The sequence below is a fragment of the Echinops telfairi genome, unplaced genomic scaffold, assembly GCF_000313985.2.
Source record: "Echinops telfairi isolate 266 unplaced genomic scaffold, ASM31398v2 ScPeMD7_3533;HRSCAF=4204_0, whole genome shotgun sequence".
Lineage (NCBI taxonomy): Eukaryota > Metazoa > Chordata > Mammalia > Afrosoricida > Tenrecidae > Echinops > Echinops telfairi.
In genome coordinates, this window is record NW_022107431.1 from 62111224 (window position 1) to 62134441 (window position 23218).

General features: G+C 38.2%; 1 protein-coding gene across 6 annotated transcripts in view; it reads left to right on the top strand.

Moving 5' to 3' along the window:
* The window catches only part of LAMA2 (laminin subunit alpha 2), a 671264-nt gene that overhangs the window by 401455 nt on the left and 246591 nt on the right, over positions 1–23218 (top strand). For 4 of the 6 annotated variants that reach the window (XM_045294657.1, XM_045294659.1, XM_045294658.1 and 1 more), the window contains exons 16-20: positions 3675–3728; positions 3927–4040; positions 8028–8155; positions 13779–13865; positions 20166–20377. In XM_045294657.1, coding sequence (XP_045150592.1) covers positions 3675–3728; positions 3927–4040; positions 8028–8155; positions 13779–13865; positions 20166–20377 — 595 coding nt within the window. The remainder of the gene's footprint in view (positions 1–3674; positions 3729–3926; positions 4041–8027; positions 8156–13778; positions 13866–20165; positions 20378–23218) is intronic. The other 2 variants (XM_045294661.1, XM_045294662.1) reach the window with 1 other exon arrangement.

A 23218-nucleotide genomic window follows, 5' to 3' on the forward strand; every position in this document is an offset into this window, starting at 1 on the left:
TCAAAGTTCATAGATAGGAAGGCTTAAAATTATAACATTATAACAAGTATTAACTACCAATCTATACACACAATACAATTCTGATCCAGCTCCCAACTCCTCCTTTTAAAGAAACAGGAAAACTATTTGCTGACATATAGAAGGGGAAAAGATTCCGACAGATCAAAGGGCCTCTTAAGAATGAGACCGGACCAGTGGTGTGAGTGGCGATGCTGGGAGGGTAGAGGGAAAGTGGGTGGGAAGGAGGGAACCGATTGCAGGGACCTATATGTGACCTCCTCCCTGGGGGACGGAAAGCCGAGGGGTGGGTGAAGAGAGATGTTGGACAGAGCAGGATATGACAAAATAATTTATAAATTATCAAGGGCTCATGAGGGAGAGGGGAGCGGGGAGGGGAAAATGAGGACGTAATGCTGGGGACTTAAGTGGAGAGGAAATGTTTTGAGAATGATGAGGGCAATGAATGTACAAATGCGCTTTACACAATTGATGTGTGCACGGATTGTGATAAGAGTTGTATGAGCCCCTAATAAAATGGTTTAAAAATAAATAAATAAATAAAAATAAAGAACTAGGGGAAAAAAAGAATGAGACCAAAATAAGATGCTGCTCACTACCCTATTTCAAAACATATTACATAGCCACATAGTCAAAACAGCATTGTACTAATACAGTGATAGCTGCACAGATTAATGGAACAGAATAGAAAACTCAGGCAAGTGATTCTTGATAGGCAACTCATCTTCAACAAAGGACCAAGAAATATTAAATGGGAAAGAGATAGTCTTTCTCTTCAACAATAAGTGCTAGTCAAATTGAATCTCTATCTACAGAAGAATGAAACATCACCCATTCCTCACCCCATGTACAAATACAAACTCAAAATTCACAAAAGACCTAAATATAAATCTCAGAAATATAAAGATCATCAATGGGAAAATTTGAGCAAACTCAAGAGTCCTGTTGCAAGGCACCCACATACTACAAATATGATGAAGGCAGCATAGACAGTACAAGACAAAATTGATTACTCAAAACTACTAAAAATTATACACTGACATGCATAAAAATTTCAACAAAGGAGTAAAAAGAGAACCCACACACTGGAGGTAAAATCAGTTGCAATTACACCGAGGAGAGGGGACTACTCTAACAACTAGAGAGAACTACAAAAAAACCAATAATCCAATTAAAAATGTGGAAAAGGACATGAAAAGACAATTCACCAAAAATGACATTAAAATGGCTAAGGAACACGAAAAAATGCTCACAATTATAGGCCATCCAGGATAAGCAAATCAAAATAATGTTGAGATACCAATTTACAGCAACAAGCAACAAATTCTGGCGAGGGTGCAGAGACATTAGAACTCTCATCCACTGCTGGTGGGTCTGTAAACATCTACAACCATTGTGGGGAGCAGTATGGTGCTACCTCAAACAACTGGAAATAGAACTTGTATAGAATCCATCAATTCTTCTGCTTAGTATTTACCCAAAAATAGTAAGAACCATAACACGAACAGATACATGCACTCCCAGGTTCATTGCGACACTGTTCACAATAGCAAGATGTTGGAAACCATTCAAAAGCCCATCCGTAGAAGAATGGATAAATAATCTTGGTACATACACACAATTGAATACTGTGCACTGCTAAAACCAATGATGAGGTCACAAAATAGCTCATACATGATCTCAATAACACTGTGGTAAATAAAAATAGTTATCACAAAAGGACAGATATTATATGAAACAACTACTATAAGGATAAAAACTTGAGCAAAGGCTTTACAACCAAAGGGGACAGACTTGGGAGGTTCAAGAAGGTAGGACTAGGGCCCGGAAAATAAAACTTCCAAACACTGACTTGAGTGACATGGGAGGATGGCAGTCCATCAGAGAGGGGAGGAGGAAATCTTCCAGGAGTGCAGGGAGCAGGGGAGTGTTTGATGAGTGGTTTGAACTGAGGAATGCAGAGTTGATAGTCTGAAAGTAAACCCCCTCACCTAATTCACAATGAAAAATTCACTTTGAAAAACAGAATAAAAATGTTTGGAGCCCATAACTTGGTAGCAATGATAGTGGAAGGAGGACTGGGCCACCTTTGGGCCTGTTGAACACGGAGGCATCTGAAGTTGGTGTAAACTCCGTAGCAATGAAGGAGATAAAATCATTGGACAAGATGCGCAGGAGCTGGAAAGTTTAAAGAAGACCTGGGATAAAGAATTCAGTTCTAGAGCATAAAAATCATATTAAGGAAAAGTCCATGAATATATGTCCTAGGCACCAAAAATGTGTTCTCTCCTCCATATATATATTTTAATGTCCCTGATTTCTACCCATTCCTGGACACAAAGCTTTTCTGATTTAAAAAAAGGAGATCAATAAATGTAGGGTGCCAAATATTTTAATGAAAAGGATTTATTAGGAAGAGAAAGGAACTTGACACTTCCTTTTTATACAGACGAAATTAAGAGGGAAGTTTCTTTTGTTTTCCTATCAGATATGAAGTATCAATACATCTCTTTTTAATGTGTTTATTATTATTGTTTTTAACCATGATTCCCTATATTTTATTACTTAAATGGTGCCTCTCTTGTTTCCATTTGCAACTTACAGGAAGCAAAGCAAAATAAAACCTTTTGTGATTTTTTTTTAATCACTCAAATACAGTAAGTAACCTAAAAAGCGTGGTTTTAACTTGCAAGGGGCCATAAAATCCTAGGAGGCAGCAGTATTTGCCTTGCACTTACTTTTCATTCCTGTTTGGTTTACAGTAATCCGCACAGAAGGAAAAGTTAATTACAAGAGTGACAGAGGATTTAGAGCAGATATTGATACACAGGTAATCGAAGACCCAAAAGGAGAATTCCATTTTTGGAGAATAAAGAGTTTCACATTTTAAATAAGGGATGATGACTATGAGCAAAATTATAGTAGGGTACTGTCATGAAATAAATTTTATGAGGATATGTAAAAAATGATTCATGATTTTTGTGTGAAATTTTAGAAGGATAAAGAAAATTTAGAATGAAAGATATTGGTTATGCGCATTAATGTGTCATATTTATAAAGCCAAATGCAAGATCAGAATGGTGCCTTGCTCCAATATGAGTTCAAATACTTGGTGATCATGATGGAATTAAGGGCAATTATTGTAGCTGCTGCACTGCTGGTCCTCAACGGATTAGGATGCCTTGCACAAAGGCTTGAAGTCTTTCCTGGTCCTGTGCCATCCTCATAACTGGTTCTGGAGCCCTTTGAATTGGATCTTAATGATCTACAGGGTTTTCATGGATTATTTCTCAAAAGTAGATCACCAGACCTTTCTTCCAAGTTTTAATCTGGAAGCTTATCTAAACCCTTCTCAGCATCATAGTACTCTGAACCACTGACAGATGGGTGATGAGTACACCTATGCCAGGTGAAAATTCAACCGCCGCATCACCACGGTTCTATCAAGTATAGCGAGTGTCTGGGGAAGCGAGCACGTGCCAGAGATTAAAACAGTTTGGGGTGATAGTGCACGCTCTCTTTGGCAAAGCATTTCTCCAGGTTCTTTTACGTTTGCTATCTTTTTCAGTACATTTCCATCTATTTTTCCAGCTGTGTTTTTACTTTCTCTGTCACATTTCAAATCTTTATATCTCTGCTCTATTTTACCATTTCAGAACAGAAACCAAGCTAACGATTCTTTTAATCTCATGCCCGCCAGTAATTCTAAGGTCAGTACCAAGCGCCAATATCAGAAAGAATAGCTTTGTAGCAACGTTTCAATAATGTCAACTCTTTGACAACTTCATTTACTGAGCATTCTAGCTAAATTATCGTCTTTTACCCACCCTGTAACACAAAAAATGAACCCATATTTTCTTTTTTTAATCTCAAAGATTGATTTAAAGAAAAACACTTTTTTCTTTCAGTCTTGTTGGCCCGGGCACAGACGAGTTAATGGCACGATCTTTGCTGGCATCTGTGAGCCGTGTCAATGCTTTGGTCACGCGGAGTCCTGCGATGACATCACCGCAGACTGTCTGGTGAGTGTCTTCAGCTTTGGGGAAGCTCCCTCCTTGGAGGCTTCATTCAGCTCAGCAAGCCTCACAATCCACTTACTCCCTTTGGGACAGTTGAGTCAAAGAAGTGATTTGACATAAAGTTTATATTGAATTTAGATGTATGCTGAGAATGCCTTATTGCATTTGGTCTCCCTGACTAATAAGTACAAACACATGTGTATTCACATTTGTGCAGAAAGGGAATTAGCATCAGATGCATCACTATAAAGCTTGAATAATAGCTAGGTGAATACATATGGCTTTATGCTAAAACAGGAAATCATTTGTATCACCATACTATGAAAAATGAAAAATGCAACCTTTGTAATTCTCATCAGTCAATCTTATGTACATTAAAAATGTGAGCATGCTGTGTGATTTTTATTTAAGAATTTGAGCATTTCACTAAATGCTAAGATGTGTAAATAGATTAAAAATAACAAATACACGCAGTACGCATTCACTAGAGCTACTTACTTCTACAACCACTTCTACTTTGAAGGAGAAATTAAAGCTCTACGAAGGGCAGAGCGCTTTCTTTGTGCTCCAAAGTCTTTCAATTGGTGAATTCTTCTGAATAGACCATTCCAATTAACTCAAGGGCATTTTCGTTTTATATTGTCTGACATGGCATGACACTTGAAACCACACTTCTCATTTCATTAGTCTTGCAGAAACGTAATTTGAAATAGTGCCAGTTTAGCAGGATATCATACTCTCATTTCCCTGCAGGTGTTAAGGTAGACTCTGCTGTCTTTACGTCTTAATGTGCTTTCGTTCTCTTGCCCAAGCCCCACCCCCATCCCCCTTTTCCCTCTACTTAAAAGCTTCTGGGAAAAATCCAAAATGAAAATTCAAGGACTTTTCTTTCAATGCAATTTGACATGTAGGTGTATTGATGCTCTTTCTGCTGTCTTGGTATAGGACTTTCTTGCATTGCACTGCACTGCAAAGCTTCATAGCCTGAATTTGTGGATCAGTAGATTTTTCAAAGGGCATTTTTATGAAGAAAAGACTAAGTGATTTTCATTTTAATTATATCATATGTCTTTTAAAATGTACCTTTGGAAAAATATTAAGTTATATCTAAACAGTTTGCAAGAGGAAATATTCAGCAGAAATGGATATTGATTTTCCTTATTAATTTAAATTTAATAAAAGACAAAATAAATATATCATGATACCAGACAATTTTTTTTTCCCCTACTGAATTCAAATTATATTGATTTTCCATTTGGGTGTTTCTATCCAAATGATATTGATGTTTCTATGAATAGAAGTCATTTTAAAATATAAAATTATTTCATCCAGGGTCATTTTGGCCAAAAGTAGTGAGGGAACTGTGAGCACCGAGGCATTTGAAGCCAAGCGGATTATCTGTTTCCTGGACAGGGCGTTCTTGTTCAGGAAATCAGGTGACAGGGACAATTGTGAAGAAACCCGAGAGCTTACTGGGAGAGACAGAGCCTGGGGTAGTTACTGGTAGAGAGGTGATCAGGTAAGAGCTTTTGGGGCACCTTTCAAATGTCCTTTATCTCCACTCCTATTTTTAGTTATGCATCCATACCCAACTTCCAACATGTGGTTTCTGATATGATCCACCAAAAGAGAAATGCTTACACTGGGTTTACACTAGGAGATTCCTGATCATTCACTTAAACCACATTTTGTCTTCCTTCTTATTCTTCATGTGGTTGGTTTTTGTTTCTGTTTTTCATAGAATTAATCAGAAAATTTATGAAAATTATGGATACACTTTGTAACCTTGGTCAGCTTTAAAACCCAACCTAACTGTATTTTTGCCATCAGAGAGCAAGCTAGATCTGTGGCACATGGTGTATATTGACTTACAAGTGTAAGGGGAAAAGTGTTGCTAGTAGGTTTTCGAAGGTATGCATGAAAGGTATCTCAGTGGCTGTTTCCTCCAAAGTAGGGAGAGGCTTCCTTTTTCATTGTCTGTTCTCGGTCTTGAAGCGCTGCTGAAACGTGTTCAATTTGGAGAACCCTGCTGGCAAGGAAACACCGGTAGCCTTGCTGCTAGCAACACACAGTCATCACAGTACACCAAACAGGCAGTGTTTCCTTCTGTTGTGCATAAGGTCTCTACCCACTGGCACCTACCAACGACCCTAGGTTTTTAGTGTGTACATGCATGGATTTCTGCCAAACAAAGGTGTGTAAACATGTCTCAGGAATCAGTGAACAGTGAACAGACAAACAGTAATGGTCTTATTCTCTCCCTTGGTCTTAATAGAATGCTGTCATAAAAAGAAGCAACATTTCGCATTCACAGTAAAAAATATATATACTATCTGACTCTTTTGCATTTTGGTGACATGTGCCTGGCAGTGATGAATGCTGAGAGACAAGGCAAGCTGGCTAGGGTTTGAGGTGATGGTTATGAGTCAAGATGTCTGAGTGAGGATTCTCAGTGGTTTGGCGAGTAGATCATGGTGGAATTTGGTGGTTATGAAACGATGTAGTCATCCTGCATTTTGTGTCTGATATGTTCACTTGGGTTGTCACTGCCCAAATGACCACCCAGCCTTTGGAATGCAGCCATGTTGTTCAGTGATGACCTTAATTCTACAGACGATAAATCCAATTGGAGAGCTTAAACATCTCAAAGATTTTATTATAATGCCAGTATCTTCTGTTCAATAAAGAATTCTCCCTTCTAGGCCCCTTTATAAAACTACTTTCAAAAACTATGTTTATGTTTGTATATTTGTATTTTCTTCAATAAGTTTACTATATTTAATTGAAATGTAACTTCTTTAAAAATATATCAAACTGAATAATCAGAATGTTCATTAACATAAGCTTATCATCCTAAAGGTCGTCTCATCCAGATGAATATATTTTTAGTCTATGTTAAAGTGAATTTATATTTGTTTCCTCCAAAAATTTGCCTATTAAATATTAAAAACATGAGCCTATGTACTATGACATGTACTTAACTCTCAACTTGGAGAAAATGTAATATTATATACTTATAAAATTAAAAAATATTTCTCATAATGAATCCATACTTTATGATTCTAATAGTAATTAGATATATTTTGTTGTGCTATTAGAGACTGAAATTACATTTATATGATTCCAAAGGACATAAAAACCTTTCCAGCTGTGATATTATAAGTTTCGTAGATAATTCCACTCTTTGATTAATAGAACTGTTCACTTTTTATACCAGTTTTCCTGAGTTTTGTGAACATAGTCTGAGTTGATTACTATCAATAAATCGAGGCTTACAATGAATTAATTTTCACTCCATATTTTTCAAAAAGATGTACATTCCCAAATACTAATGACTATTAAAGTTCCATTTTAATTTTTAAATGTCTGAGAGGAAAAGAGTATATAACTTTGGTTCATTATATTTTGGTATATGCTTTAATTTTTAAATTTTTTCAGTTTTCTCAAGGTTTAATTATGAGTCAAGCAAAACCCTCATAGCTATAACACATTAGTGGATGGTCCAAACTGTGAGAGTCCACAAGGCCACAAATAATGTCTGTTAAAACGGCAATAAACCCAAAGGATTTGTGTGATTAGCCACTGTTCTCATTAAAGATGCAATTTAAGGCAAGCAGTTGATTTTGCCTAGAATAAGCTACCGTTTCCACTAAACATAGGTTATTAGAATCTTATGACTACATTCACACATACAATCATACTTTCCCTAAGGGAGAAAAAATTAAGGAGTAAAATGAAATAAAATGGAAAACAATGTGTAATTTAAGTCTTCTTTTTTTCTAAGTATGCATATGTGAAAATTAACATGTAGCCTATAAGTTAGATATTGAATTAACTTTGATTGCTATTGACCCGCTGTAAAGTCAACCGTTTAATGTGGCAAAATTATTCTGGCACACGATGGACAAAATGGATTTCTAGACCAATTTTTGACAGTAGGTTGATGCTTGAGATGAAAATGATGAACTCTGCTGTACATTTCTTCCTCAGAACTGTAAAGATCACACAGGTGGCCCACATTGCAATAAATGTCTTCCTGGTTTCTATGGTGATCCTACGAAAGGTACCGCTGAAGACTGTCAACCCTGCGCCTGTCCTCTCAATATCCCATCAAATAAGTAAGTCACAAACGTAGCTCTTTCATGACTGACATCTAGGTCCACAAATGGACTCTTGGTTTATAATGTACACTTTTCCTTGTCACACATAAATAAATGCATACATGTATTTTAGGAGGATAATCTGAGTTTTCCTAAATACAGGATTTTAAATTATGATAATTTCTCAGAATTATGTTATTTTCATTATGATTTTGGTGAATTCATGTTGTTTTGGATATTTAATATCTAAGATAGAGAGCTCAAACTATCCCTCAAAAGCATATGTATTTTATGCACACACACACACACGTACATGCACACATACATCATCATGGATCAATAAAAATAAAAGTTATTCAAATGCTGGTCATATGAATCCTTGTCTCACATTGACTATTTGTGAATCTTAGAAAAGTTCCAAGATCTCCAAAGATAAAATGAAGTAATAAACTTGTTATTTCCCTTATTTATTATAATATGGCTTATATAATATATTAATATATATATCACATCCTCACTTATGTTAACTGCTTTGAACTTGAAAAAAAGCTTAATACAAATATCACACAATTTTTTGAGTCCTCCAATTTTCTGTCTTTTCTTTCTAGTTGTTTGCCTAGAATGGTAACCTCTTAGAGCAGATTTCCAGGGAACAATACTTTGATTGCCACTTGCTTTTGTCTTTTAGAAGAATGCTTTATTTTAACTGTGCTGATTCAAATTCCGGGAGGATGGCTATCCTGCAGTAGCCTGTTAAGGAATACCCTAAGACAAAACCAGTAAGATGTATTGAAGTGTAGCCCACTGAACCATAATCAACATGTTCATAATTTTAAACAAAAGGGATTTTATTTTCTGGACAACCCTATTAAATGAAATACAACTACATAGTAAAATTCATATTTTCTTAGGAGACTTCTGGCTCTTTGCTACATGCTGTGGTAACACTTATGGAGCAGACATGTTTAATAAAATAACTCTGGCCTTCAATGTGAAGGTGTGGTCTGGTAGTCTGGGCTCTGATCTGAGAGCCATTGATCTTTTGTTAGTATATTTCAATGAATCATATAAGCTAAAGACGTGGAGAATGAATTTATCATCAAGCTTAGTAGACTTACTGGAATATTAACCTTTTCAATCCACTTGAATTCAATCCATTGGGCACGTCAAGTTGAGGCTATTCCCCGGATCTTGAATTTTTTCCAATAATAGCAATATCAATTACACTGCGTATTTATGGACGCTTAAATTTCCAAGATACTTTTACTTCTGTTATTTAATATTATCTTTTTCAGAATTGGAAATAATGGATAGCATATCTTAATTTCCACCCTTAAATATAGCATTTTCATAAGTAGATAGACAGGACCATGATATTCAACTAATAAATCCTGGAAGTTTTGTATTTCCATCCATAAAATATTTTCAATTTAAAGAACCTAGAAAATTATCATGATTTGAATGTTTGATTGTGATGGGGAGTATCCATTTTAATCTAATGATCTTGAAATGTTTGAGTTTTTAAATTACTAACCAATGTAACACATAATGGTCTGGATAGACTGTCATCCATTTAAAAAATTAAATATCATGACTGTTGTAAATGGAGTTAGAAACCTTGAGGAATAAATTTAATATTTTCATATAGTCAAGGAGATGGAATTAGAATTTTCACAGGTTATTTAGAAATAAGAGCTAAAGGTTGCTGCAACCTTCATCTGGGAGGGTACAGCTTAGTGATAGTTTTGCCTTGGTGATTTATCTATTTAATCCTTGCTCATAAATCTTATAGATCACAAGCATTTTGGCTCCAAATTTCTTAGATAATATTGCTGAATAAATCAAATGTGTAGAGAGATAGAGATAGATTGGTATAATTATTATGATGTATGAATACAGACAAGCATATAATATTTAAATTATACATATATATCAACTTTGTCAACTATTTAGAGGGTCCACTGGCTGCTTGGACTTCTCATATAGCTATAAATTGTAAGTAGGTAGTAAAGTGTACCTCTAGAGAAACAAGTAAAAATGCAAATATTTCAAATGTTTTATATTCATTAATTTGGGGCTTCACGTAGCTTATATCCTAACTTGTATGAAAGAGACACATGAATTTCTATGCTTGAACACTTCGGATGGGCTCAAATAAATAATATTATTGAAATAGTTACAGATTTTCATCATAACATAACAAAACTAGGCACACAAGACAGGGTAGCAAATAATCCTTCAATATATTCTACCTTTGAATACTACCTGCTTTACATGAGCTAGGAATCCTCAATTTATTTTTTGGAAAAAGAGCTGACTTTCATTCACACTCAAGGGGTCACTTTAAATGATGGTTGAAATATTGTAAATGTAGAAATACAAATATTCTAAGGCAAAAGATTAATATGAAGAAACATGTAATAGAGCAGGTTCTAAAATCATCGTGCTCTAGGTACCTACAGCACTTTCTATGCTTGTTCTAGGCCCACGTGGGCCATTAATGGATCTTAACCAATCCTACATACCAGAGAGGGAAACTGAAGTCAAGAGAAATTAAATGTTTTGACTGTGATTGTGCAGCTTGCTTGTGGCAGAAGCAATATTACAACCGACATATTTGGATTCACCTCTCTATGCTGCTTCCACTGGGGCTATAGAAATATAAACAATTGCAGCACGATGGAAGATTCAAAAATAGAAAGGAAAGGAAACACAGCTTTTGAGGGTATGAACTGGATGTTCAGAACTAAAGATGAGTCTAGAATTTGGCGGATTATGTCCATCCCTTCTAAATTATGCAAACGTATCGTGGAGACTCGAGCAGGGAGAGGAAGGGTAAGCTTAGTGATTAACTAGCACTAACTGTGTTGAATCTTGAAGGTATCCACATGTCATTGTTCATTGTCATCATGTTGGCTTTAACTCATGGTGGCCCCGTGGGTGTGAACAGAGCTGACCTGTAAGGCTTTTACGGTGCAGACCAAGCCTGTCTTCTGACACTCCTCTGCATGGGTTTGAACTGTCCAACTCTCAGATCGTAGTCATGCAGTGCTTAAATATCAGTGCCTCCAGGCACTCTCAAGTCCACGTATCTTGGGAAGAAGTCTAAATATCATTGTAGCCTTAATTTACTTGCTAACGTGGAAAGGCAGGGGAAGGAGGAAGGCCCTCGACCAGCGGGGCTGACCCAGTGGCTGCGCCAATGGGACTGTAACACAAGAACCGCTGGGAGGGTGGCCCAGACCCGGGATGTGTGGTTCTGTTTGGCACAGGGTCGCTAGGGGCCACTGGTGCTCAATGGCGCCTAACGGCAACAATTTACTTTATTTCTGTCTCTTTTCACTAGTGTGTAACTAGATTTAAAACTTCAAAAGCTATTTTTTAAATCAATTTATTGGGGCTCATACAATTCATCACAATACATAGATCAATTGTGTAAAGCACATCTATACATTTGTTTCCCTTATTATTCCCAAAATTCGCTTTCCCAAAAACTATTTTTAATAAATCATTTTAAAATGTCAGGAGCCGTACGAACCAAACTTAATATGGCCCATGGTCAATTGATTTAGGATTTAAAGAAATAATTGCCATGTTTGTCCCTTAGTCACCATCATCCCACCATGGTGGGAAAGCCAGAAATGGGGTCTCTTCCTCCATAGATGATGAGATCGTTCTAGGATGCCACTTTTTGAAGACATACATGTATTTTAGATTTTGTCAAAAATATATATGAAACCCAGTCTGCTCATTTGTATCTGACAATAGTAGGAAATCACTCAATGATGGTGTGGAACAAAAATCCAGCTCTCTTCAGTAAGTCTCCCTGGTGGTACAGCAGCTGTGAAATGCTCAGTGGGAAATTTAGACACACCAGCCACTCCACTGAAGCTCAACTCTGGCTTCTAGGGCTGCTGTAAATTGGAATCCGCTCAATAGCATTCTCTTCAGTGCAGGTATACTGATGCCAGAAAAATCCGCACCCCCACTCCACTCTTCCCCCCAGTGACCCTGGATCAGAAGCCAAGGTCAGGTGTGCTTTGGCTGTATTGCTAGTGGCAGTCTTCAGAACTCCTTAGAGTTGGAATCTATCAAATGGAAAATATGTATGTTATGGATATACCCCTTCATGCCTTCTCTCCTTGCCCCACTAAATGGATTGAACTTCTCTGGTAAATTGAGATGTTACAAAAGACAGACCTTGGTTCTAATTACTTTTTACTATCAGAAAATAGGGTTGGAAAGAAGGAACCTATTATAAGGAACTATATGTGACCCCCCTCCCTGGGGGACGGACAACAGAAAAGTGGGTGAAGAGAGACATCAGACAGGGCAAGATATGACAAAATAATAATTTATAAATTATCAAGGGCTCATGAGAGAGGGGGAAGCGGGGAGGGAGGGGAAAAATGAGGACCTAATGCCAGGGGCTTAAGTGAAGAGGAAATGTTTTGAGAATGATGAGGGCAATGAATGTACAAATGTGCTTTACACAATTGATGAATGAATGGATTGTGATAAGAGTAGTATGAGCCCCTAATAAAATGATTAAAAAAAAGAAAATAGGACTTTTTAAGTGCCTACCATGAGTTAAATCAAAGGAATACTATTCAAAATTGCTGCACATTATCACACTGGTACAAAAGCTAAGAACACATTTCAAAGTCTCTCAGTGTCAGGAGCAGAATGAGATTGGGACTTGATTTGTTGTGCCCCCTTTAGTGCATTTAGCCATCAAGCCGGCCTGTACTGAGACATCTTGTCATACAGAGTAGAAAAGAAATCTATTTAGGGAAACATAATTGGATAAAGATTAATAGGGGCATTTTCCTTTAAAATGGTGGGGCATTGTCCACGGCTTATCAGAAGAGCACGTTACACTGTGTCGATCTTGTGGGAAAGTCCTGGCAGAAAAGGTGTCTGTCGCAAGACAAAGTTGCATGAGCAGAGATAAGCATGTTGGAGAACGCTTATAGTTAGTTGACTGGTTTCTAACTCGATGTGATCTTTTTTAATTCAAACAAAGTAGGAATAGGTGCACAGAGAGCGGCAATATTGGGAACAGGCCAGAGGTTTGAAATGGCAAGGTGGTTTGCTTTGTGTTAGTGTACATGCGGGCAGACTGGGACTACTTCATCTCTTCTAGACTTTTCCCTAAGCATCCCATCTGTGCATGCATCCCGACTATGTCTACCAGCCATGGCTGTAGTACAAGGCGAGTCTCCTCCTTCATAACCATCCCATTCTGAGTGTTCCAAGCTCTCTGAAAAATTGCGCTGGGCTACTTCTAGTTCCCAGGGACTTGGCTACCCAGAAAGCATGTGAGGTTGTACCTTGCCCAACCTAGTGAGTCCCTTAAAAGTGGGTATCCATACCCACTGGACCCTGAAGAGGCAAGAGTCGGTTCATACAATGTCACAGGGATACAGGCTCTCCACTGGACTATATTTGTATCTGCAGAATAGTGATGTCATTTCATCGTCTAGTGGCCAGACCCCAATCTGTGTGTGAGGGGAGAACTGCCAGCCTTTACCTTTATGTCATAGCTGAGCCGGTGAGAGAGAAATGAAAGTATGCCGTTAATGATTTCATATTTGTGCTTCTCCCTTGTCCCTGTTATCATCCCACCAAATCAACATAGCTTTAGCCCGACGTGCCATTTAGACTGGAGTCTTGGATTGGTGTGTGATGAATGCCCCGTTGGGTACACAGGAACGCGCTGTGAGAGGTAAGCTGCACTACCCTGTCTTTCAAAGGGCGTTCTCCATCGGGGAGTTATCCAACCAGAGGCGTAGTCATGCTCTGTCCTGCCTCTGAAAAACGGCCACCTCACTGATGTAAAATAAAGCTCCTCCCCATACTGTACTTGTCAAATAACTGCATCATGATTTTAAGTTTATAGTTGCTCTAGAAAATGTGCTATAAATCTCCATTCACTCAAAGAGTAGTTGATTAATGTTTGAATCTTAAAAGTTAAGTATGAAGCTACGGTATTCTTCGAGAGTGTTGCTCAAGTGGATGCCTGGGAACTTTAAGATTGATCTTGCTGTCCGCATTGCCACCATTTAGTTTCATAATTAGGTTTTTGTCCTTAACGTGTGGCTCAAATGCGTAGGTCATAGTTTAGCTAGTGGTCCATCATTTACCTTCAATGTATTTGAGTGTTTTAACAAACTGCACTTTGTTATCATGATTTATATTCTCTTCTAATTACGCCGCAGCCCATGGATTCCTGGTGATTTGACTAGGTTGCAGCGCGCAGGACCATCGATATGAGTTGACGTCATTTGGCGTGCTTCTGTTTCTCCTGAAAAGTTTTTAAAGAAAAGCTCCCTCCCTATACTCAGTATCAGGATGAAAATGGCTATAGTCCCCCCCTTGGTCTCATTGGCAAATATGAGGCACTGTGCTTGAGCACTAAAAATAGCCCCTTCTGTGACCATCCTTGAGGGAGCAGAAGTGACTTGCCATCACCCATCAGCAGCCAGAGCACTCCCGCAGAGGATGACTTCTGCCTGTCCATTGCTGTGCTCTTGCAGATGCCACTTGGTTCCCACCAGGGTGCATACAGTCAATGAAGTGGGATCCAACCCACAGAGAGAACTTAGCTAGCAGCCCATCTTCCGTGAGCCAGGTGCCAAGGGCCTTTCCCGGCAGCCACCAGGACTGTTTGGGAGGAAGGCAGTTGTGTAAATGAGTATGGAAGAACAGAACTGGAACAAGTAGGAATTATTTGCAATGAAACACATGGAGAAACTGAATGTCCTTCACTCAAAAGACAGAGAAAGAAGGATGGGGTGGGTGGGTGTCTACATTACCTACTATAATGGGGAAAAAACATATAATCGTCAAGACATTTACATCCAGTGCTTAATCCCCAGCTCAGAACAAGCAACTTCTTTGTTTTTAGCAAGCAGAAAATGACAGCTGCTCTGTGGCACAGTCATTCAATCTACTCATGGAGGGAAGCAGGGTCTCTCATGTATTTACATTATTTTGCTTCGTGCCCTGTATTTTTTATATATGTTGCATAATAGTTGCTGAGACGTCTACAATTCAACATCCGACATTTTATTGAACCAACATCTGTGTAGCAGCTACCATGTGCTGGGCCCCACCAGACATTAGGTATACACACAAGCATTACTCCCCTCTTGCCCTCAAGCAGCCCACATCTTTATGTAGGAAGGGTTGCAAGAATTCTTGAGAGATTATTAATCTGAATAACAAGAATCACAGAGAAAGCATGATTTACTGTTAAAAACATGTTTCATCTGGTTTTTAAAAAATGGACACATACCTGTGCAGATGGGAAATGCTATTTTCTCAAATTCAACTTTTTTCAATAAAAGAGTATCTTCAACTATTCCTATGTAGAAGATTACTTTGTAGACTATATTTTTCTAGCCAGCATTTGGATGAGATTTTTCCAGGAGGATTTAGGATTTATCATTTCTCGGTGTTTGTCTGCACTCCAATTCTATGAGGTGGATTCCAAGAATGGGGGAAACATTTTTTGAGAATTGTGTGTTGAAGTGGAAGGGAGGCAAGATGTTCAGAGAAAGGAGGAGATGGCAGTTATATTGAAAACCTTATCATCTAAACTATGCTGTGCATCTAAACCTTATCATCTAAACTATGCTATGTGATTTGTGTTACCAGCTAATGTACCTCACTGACCTGGCATCAGCATTTAAAATGGAAGGCAAGTGAATGTTGCAGCTCACTGATGTGTAAACTAAGCCATGTAAAGCAACACACACACACACACCCAAGATGGGCTTTTCAAATTGTAAATGTTCCTAGAATAACATATTCTGTGATCATTTAGTATTGAGAAGCAGTTAGTGGCACGTTAAAAGTTTTGGCATGTCCTGCAATAATGCAGCATGTTCAATTTCGCCTTCCCTACATTTATATGACTACAACCCCCCTGTTTCTTTTATGTAGCAAGCATCTTATAGCTGGAGTGGGAGGTGCTAGACCATGGGAACATAGTCTCAGACAATTCAAAATAGTTGTTTGTCTCCTTCCTGCTAGAATCAAAGTTCTAACAAGCTTACCTAGTACAGAGGTGTGTGTGTGTGTGTGTTTGTGTGTGTAGACAATCTATGGTACTATCTATCAACTATTTATCCAAGTATGTTTCTGCCCATATGTTTGTTTTTCTGTCCTATGGACAACCCCACCCTCCAAATCTAACAAACTCTTCCCACCATCTCCATGGAACCCACGGGGATCACTCTTCTGCCATTTCACACATCCTCATGGGATGCTAGCACTACCAAATAAGTTACCACAGAAGGGGGACTTTAAACCACAAAACCTTATTCTCTCCAGCTCTGGAGAGTGGAAGTCCACAGAGAAAATGGAAGCCAAGTGTCAGCTGAGCCATGCTCCCTCCGAAGGCTCCAGGGAAGGGCCTTTTTTACCTCCTCCTCGCTTCTAACGGCTGCCAACAAGTGTTGGTGCTCTTTCTCTTGAGCTGGAACCACTCAATCCAGCCTTCCTCTGGACCTGGCTGTCTTCTCTTGAGGTGTGTCTGGGCAAAGCAGCGATTTTAGAATGTAGGCCATGGATTTGGGGGGGGAACTTTGCTGAAGAGAGATGATTAAATTAGAGAGAACTCCTCTTCATATTGTTATTTTCTTCCCTTCTCACTCTTTCTCTGCTCTGCCATTTTCTTTTGCATTCTCCCCTCCTATCCTCTTGTTCCTCAGTTACCGGTGGTAAACACCACATCACTGCACGTGTTCTATTTGTATAGTTCAGAGGCTGCAAGCACATTTAAGATATCACTTTTCAAAACATTGCAGTTTGTTAAGGACAAAAGTTAACTTATGAATGTGAAACAGAACCTTGACTTTGCTTTATCAAAATGCCCATCTCTAGAAAGAAATCCAATAAGCTGTTTAAACTGTATTATTCTACCTTGTACATGAATGAGAAAAAGCCTGAGATTCAAAGTGAATTTGGTTTGGGGAGAAGTGATGAATCTGAGAAGATAGAAATATATATATTTTTGAAAACCCTCCACTTATGCTGATTTTAACTGATCAGTTAATAATAATAAATAAAAATAAATCAGTTAATAATAATAAAAAAACTATTATTATTCTTTTAAAAAGTTATGTAAAGAGTAAAATAGTATTTACTTAATCTAGAAATAATTTTTAATTCCAGATGAAAGGTTTGTATAAGCTTCTAAAAATGCTATTGTCTATATTAAAAGTCATGCATAAAGGAATACCAGGGAGGGAATCTGAATATAGAGTAGAGACTTGTCCCTACTTTTAAGTAAAGTGGCATATGAATGAATTTTCTCATATATATGCACAAGTTTTCATTACATGTTCTACACCCAAAATAAAAGACGCTTGCTTCTTCAGTTATTCTACATAAACATGGACATTTTCTCTCTGAATTGAGAGGGTTTTCATCTTTATTTTGATTTTTATGTAGTAGAATTAATTAGTATATATGTTAAGAAAATTTTCCAGATCCTGTTATATACTGCTGTATCTTCTGAGGACAGTAAGTCATTTTGATGGAAGTGAGCTAAAAATAATAGGTTTTAGTTGGCTATAATAATGATCATTTTGTATCCTCATTCCAGTGGAGCAAAGTCTCTCTCCTAGTGGTAAACAAAATATGATGTGAATATATATGCATGTGATCATAAGTCCTGAATATCAAATAAGCTGAGAAGAACTGGGCTAAAATTAAAAAGGATATCCTTATTATCTTTATTGAATACCCTCCTGAAGGTATTAGGAGGGATTTTATGCATCAAAATGTTAGTTCATATCTTATAAAAAAGAATTAATAGGCAATTATATTTGTGAGTGGCATTATCTTTCCAAGGAATATTTATACAAATGCCTTCACAATTTGGTAAAATGTTTTGTGAATATAATTAAAACTAGTAATCCCTTCATTTTAAAAAGTTACAAGGAAAGCTTAAATCTATGAGGTTCTTAAGGCACATACACATTTTCTAGCAAGCTTAATCAGTTTATCCGTCTGAAATTAATGACTTTGATGCATCATAGCATCATTATGATACTATGAAAGTTTCTCCAAAATAATGTATTTTACTTAGCCATTTCTATATTAAATAGTAGAGAACTGTTCTCAAAACAATGACTTCCATACCTATGACTAAATGAGAATGGACCTCGTTTACCACGGGAGGAAATTTTGTTTTTCCCTGTTGTTCTCCGTCAATTTTGACTTCTGATACACACACACAACTTTTTATTCTGACCATCCCCCAAAAAACAATCAAACAAAAATACAAACAAACTCAGTCATTGAGTTGATGTCGGCTGATAGTGGCCATACAGGACAGGGTAGAACTGTCTCTGTGACTTCCCAAGACTATAACCACCTTTCTTCCAAGGATGGCTGGTGGTTTCGAACTGCTGACCTTGAAGATCGCAGGCCAGTGTATAACCTGCTATACCACCCAGGCTTAGAAGAAGTAATGCAGCTAGCCTAATCCTAAAATTTGAGAGGCCCTGTATTATTTCTCTGTTGGCATATCTAATTTAACAGAAAGGAAGAGTAAATGTTATCTGAAAAACAGTCCAGAATACATTTAGGTGCTCACACCTTAAGTATGCTTCTGTGTGACTTGTCACGTTGAGACTCTTTTTTAAAGAGGGCTCTTACGGCTCCTATATTGGGGGCTCTTACAGCTCCTATAACAATCCGTACATCTATTGTGTCTAGCATATTTGTGCATATGTTGCCATCATCCTTTTCTAAACATTTACTCTCTATTTGAGCCATTGGTATCAGCTTCTCTTTTTCCCCTCATTTCCTCACCTTCCCACCCTCATGGACCCTTGATAAATTATTATTATTTCATGTCTTACACTGACCACTGTCTCCCTTCCCCACATTTCTGTTATTTGTTCCCCTTTTGGGAGGAGGGTGGTATTTAAATATAACTTTGAAGCAAGATAAACTCCATCCACTAGTATTTAAGGGAGTCCTAGTAGTGTAGTCTTTAAGCGTTGAGCTGCTAATTCCAGGTCAGCAATTCACAACCACCAGCCTGCTCTGAGGGAGGAAGAGGGGCTTTACACTCCTACAAAGAGTTGGTCTCAGAACCCCCCGGGGCAGTTCTCCCCTGTCCTCTGGGGCCCATATGATGAGTGGAAATGGCTTGAGGGCAGAGAGATAATGGTAAAGAGCTTTTTTGCTATTCCTTCAAAATGAATTAACTTGTAAAGTTGTTGCTGTTTTCTCGAAATTCTGCACAATAGAATTTGCCCACTAAGGAAAAACAAAGCAAGAATGAGCTAGCATGGGCAGTGGGTGCAAAGGTACAGTTCAACATCACCTTACGGTGTGTAGCCTCCCTGTGCGGGCGTGCCTTTTCTGACTTCCCTTAGGAAGGACTGTCAGAAAAGCTGCCTCTGAATGAATGTGCAAGTATGGGTACATCTATTTTTAACACATAGGTACCTGCCGAGAGATTTTGGAGGGGACCCCAATAATAATGAGAATAATTTGAGTCACCATTTTTGATTTAATAAGTTCTGGAATTCTTCAGCTGCTGAGCTTTCCTGTGAGCCTGTTTCCTCATAACAAGCGCTTGCTGTACCAACAGCACAAAGTGTGAACCTTACGTACTAGTACAGAAAACAACCCACTGGAGGGGACACATACGATGCGGGCACTACAATGGCTTTCCAGCACGCACTGGGGCTCCTCTAGCGTTCCAGGCACCGGTGTATTATGATGCTCTGATCTCGCCTTCATTGCTGGTGCCAAGATTCCTTTTCCTGCCTGAAATCTAATTACTGTTGAGGCTGGCAGGATTTCATCTTTGTAGCCACAGTGTCGGTATAAGACAAGTGAAACTTTTTTAAAAACTACCTTGCATTTGAGAAAAGCAGTCCTTAAAAGGAAAAGCGAACATCTTGGCAGGTAGGTGATGTGAAAAGTCTGTAAACATTGCCCCCAAATGGATTTCATGACTTTCCTCAAATGCTTATCGATGAAAATCTCCACCTAGATGCGCAGAAGGCTATTTTGGACAACCTTCCGTACCTGGAGGATCATGTCAGCCATGCCGCTGCAATGACAACCTGGACTTCTCCATCCCTGGCAGCTGTGACAGCTTGTCTGGTGCCTGTCTGATATGTAAGCCGGGTACCGCAGGCCGGTATTGTGAGCTCTGCGCGGAGGGGTATTTCGGAGATGCGGTGGATGCAAAGAACTGTCAGCGTAAGTCCTAAACTATTGATGCCCCTGACAGAACTGATGCGCTTTCCCTCAGAGTAGATGATGAGTTCCTGAGTGGGGATTGAAGAGGAAGACATTGTGTACAATACATATATGACAGCTGCATAGAATATATACGCTATCTGTGTATCCTAAAGTATTTCTTTGCATAGCAAATATAGCAAATCTTTTGAAAAGCACTGCATTGCTGAAGTATTTTGCAAGAGACATGCCTTAAAAGTCATTTTTTAATGAACTTATGTCCATTGGAGGGAGGGATAAGTTGGCGATTAGGTAATTTATGTTTTACCACTTTTTGTTTATCTCCAGTTTAAACATGGCTGGCAATAAATGTATTTGCCTATATTATTCCATTATTCCTAACAGTGGAAGATAATGGCTTAGGCATTTGTATGTGTACTTTGCATTCTTACATAGTATAACACATGTTAACATTCTGTCAATTATCTTATGTACTGACGTGTAAATCTTGAATGATTAGTTTCACTTTAGAAATATTCATAAAATGCAATTGCTCTGTTATGGTTGTTTCCCCCATCATATTAGCTACCATAGGACTTCCTCAGCATTAATAGGGTCTCTCCTTCATCTTCATTCGCTGAGCTGTATTTATAGGTATTGCTCAAATTTATAAATCTTTTAAATTAGTGACAACATAAAGTGTAAGGATAACCTTCCTGGGGAAAGTCCAATGGCATGTCCGTCCACAGTGGCACACCAGCACCCTATGCTGCCAGCACCGCGTCATGTGCTATTAGCTCGAGCCAAGGTCATTTATTGCTGCAAACTTCGCAGGGAAGAAAGGGCTCTTTCATGCATCCAGGACCTGCAGAATTTTAGAAACTGTTATAAATAAATATTGTCTCTCTATAATCTTTGTTGTACCATCAAAGACCTGGTATACCCTCCAATTCAATTAAAAATGTGTCTCTCTGTCCTCCTAAGATAGAGGGTTGGGTACCAGGTATTTTAGCATTTAAAAATAACAATTTGTTGAATAAGAAATCAAACACTCAAGATCTGTGTTCAGTCGTGAGATCTCTCTGGATAACTCCACTCTAGTAATGTTACCCCACCATGTCTCTGTCGGTGTGTCAACACACATAGTGAGCTGTGTGCTGGTATGCAGCTGGACACTATTGTCACTGATATTTCAAATACCAGCAAGGTCAAAGTGAACAAACTTCAGCAGAGCTTCCAGACTAAGAACAGACTTCAAAGAAGGAATTAATTGTCCACTTCATAGGAATAAGCCACTGAAAACCCTATGGACTGAGAATCAATTTTCTCATCAACAACAACAAAAATATCATTAAATAAATCAACTCAATAGATTTCAAAGGTAGATGGGGAATACATTATAAAATAAGGAAGCATGCAATGATCTGAAAGAATATACTCAACATTTCTCAAGCTGAAATAACTGAAGAAAAAACTCATGCCTTAAATTGAAATATTGAAGGATTCTATAGGCAAACTATTGAATAATGCAGGAAGCAACAAGAGAAGCTGGAAAGAATAAATAGTCACTATGCCACATATAATTGTTCAATAAGCAACCATTTCAAGAAGGACATATGATCAAGAGCCAGTGATATGAAGAAAAGGGAGCAAGGTACACTAAAGATGTTGAAAAATTAGTTTCCAAGAATTGAATGTCAATTGTGACCTTTGAAAAAATAAATTCAATACCAGACATGCTCACATATCTATGTCAAGAAATAGGGAAGACAAGCTACCTGGGCAAAAAACTGCAAAATCCACATTTTGTGTTTATTTCAAAAAAGGCGATATAACAGAATATGTAAATTATCAAATGACACCATTACTATTGTACACAAGTAAAATTTTACAGAAGATAACTCAAAACATTTTCAGCAGTACTTCCACAAGGAGCTGACAGGTGTTCAAACCTGATTTCAAAGAGGATGTGCAGTGGGGGTCAGCGTTATTGATGTTACATGGACCTTGGCTCAAAGCAGAGAATACCAGAAAGACGTTTACCTGTGTTTATTGACTATCCGAAAGCATTCAACTGTTGGAGATCATAAAACCTATGGATAACCTGATGGAAACCTTTTGGAGAGTGAGAATTCCAGAACTCTTCATTGAACTCAAGCAAAATCTTTACAAAGACCAAACTAAACCCAGTGATAGTAAGTCAATTTTAACTCACAGTGTAGAACTTCCCCCTGTGGGTTTCTGAAACTGTGAAAGCCTCGTCTTTCTCGTGTGGAATGGCTAGTGGTTTATAATTGCTTACCCTTTGGGGAGCAGGCTAAAGCATGACCCTCTGCACCACCAACACCTCTGTACACAGACCCAGAAGCAGTTATTCAAACAGAATAATGGAATACTGTCTGAATAGTTTAAAATAAGAAAAAGTGGGGGTCAGGAATGTATCCTTCCACTGCACTTATTCAATCTGTGTGTTCTGCAAATAACCCGAGGAGCTGGCAGGAGACCGAAGTTGAAGAAGAGAGAGGCATTAGGACTGGTGGATGACTCATTAAGAGTCGGCAATAAGCAGATTACCCAACTTTGCTTGCTGAAAGCAAAGCTGCTTTGAAGCACCGACAAAGCTCAAAGACTGCAGCCTTTAGTTTGGTTCGTGCCTTGTGACTTATTTGTGCAGTGACTTTCGTGCAGTGACTTATTTGATAAGGCTGTTTCAGCAAGAGTCTGTAACCCCCTCTGAATGACATACTGTTAGTCTTCTTTTCCCGATGAGTAAGAATAGGAGAAGAGAGGAAGATGCTGACAGGGTACATTTTTCAGTGATTCTTAACAAGGTTAATTCTGGTTGTGAATGCTTGGAACTCG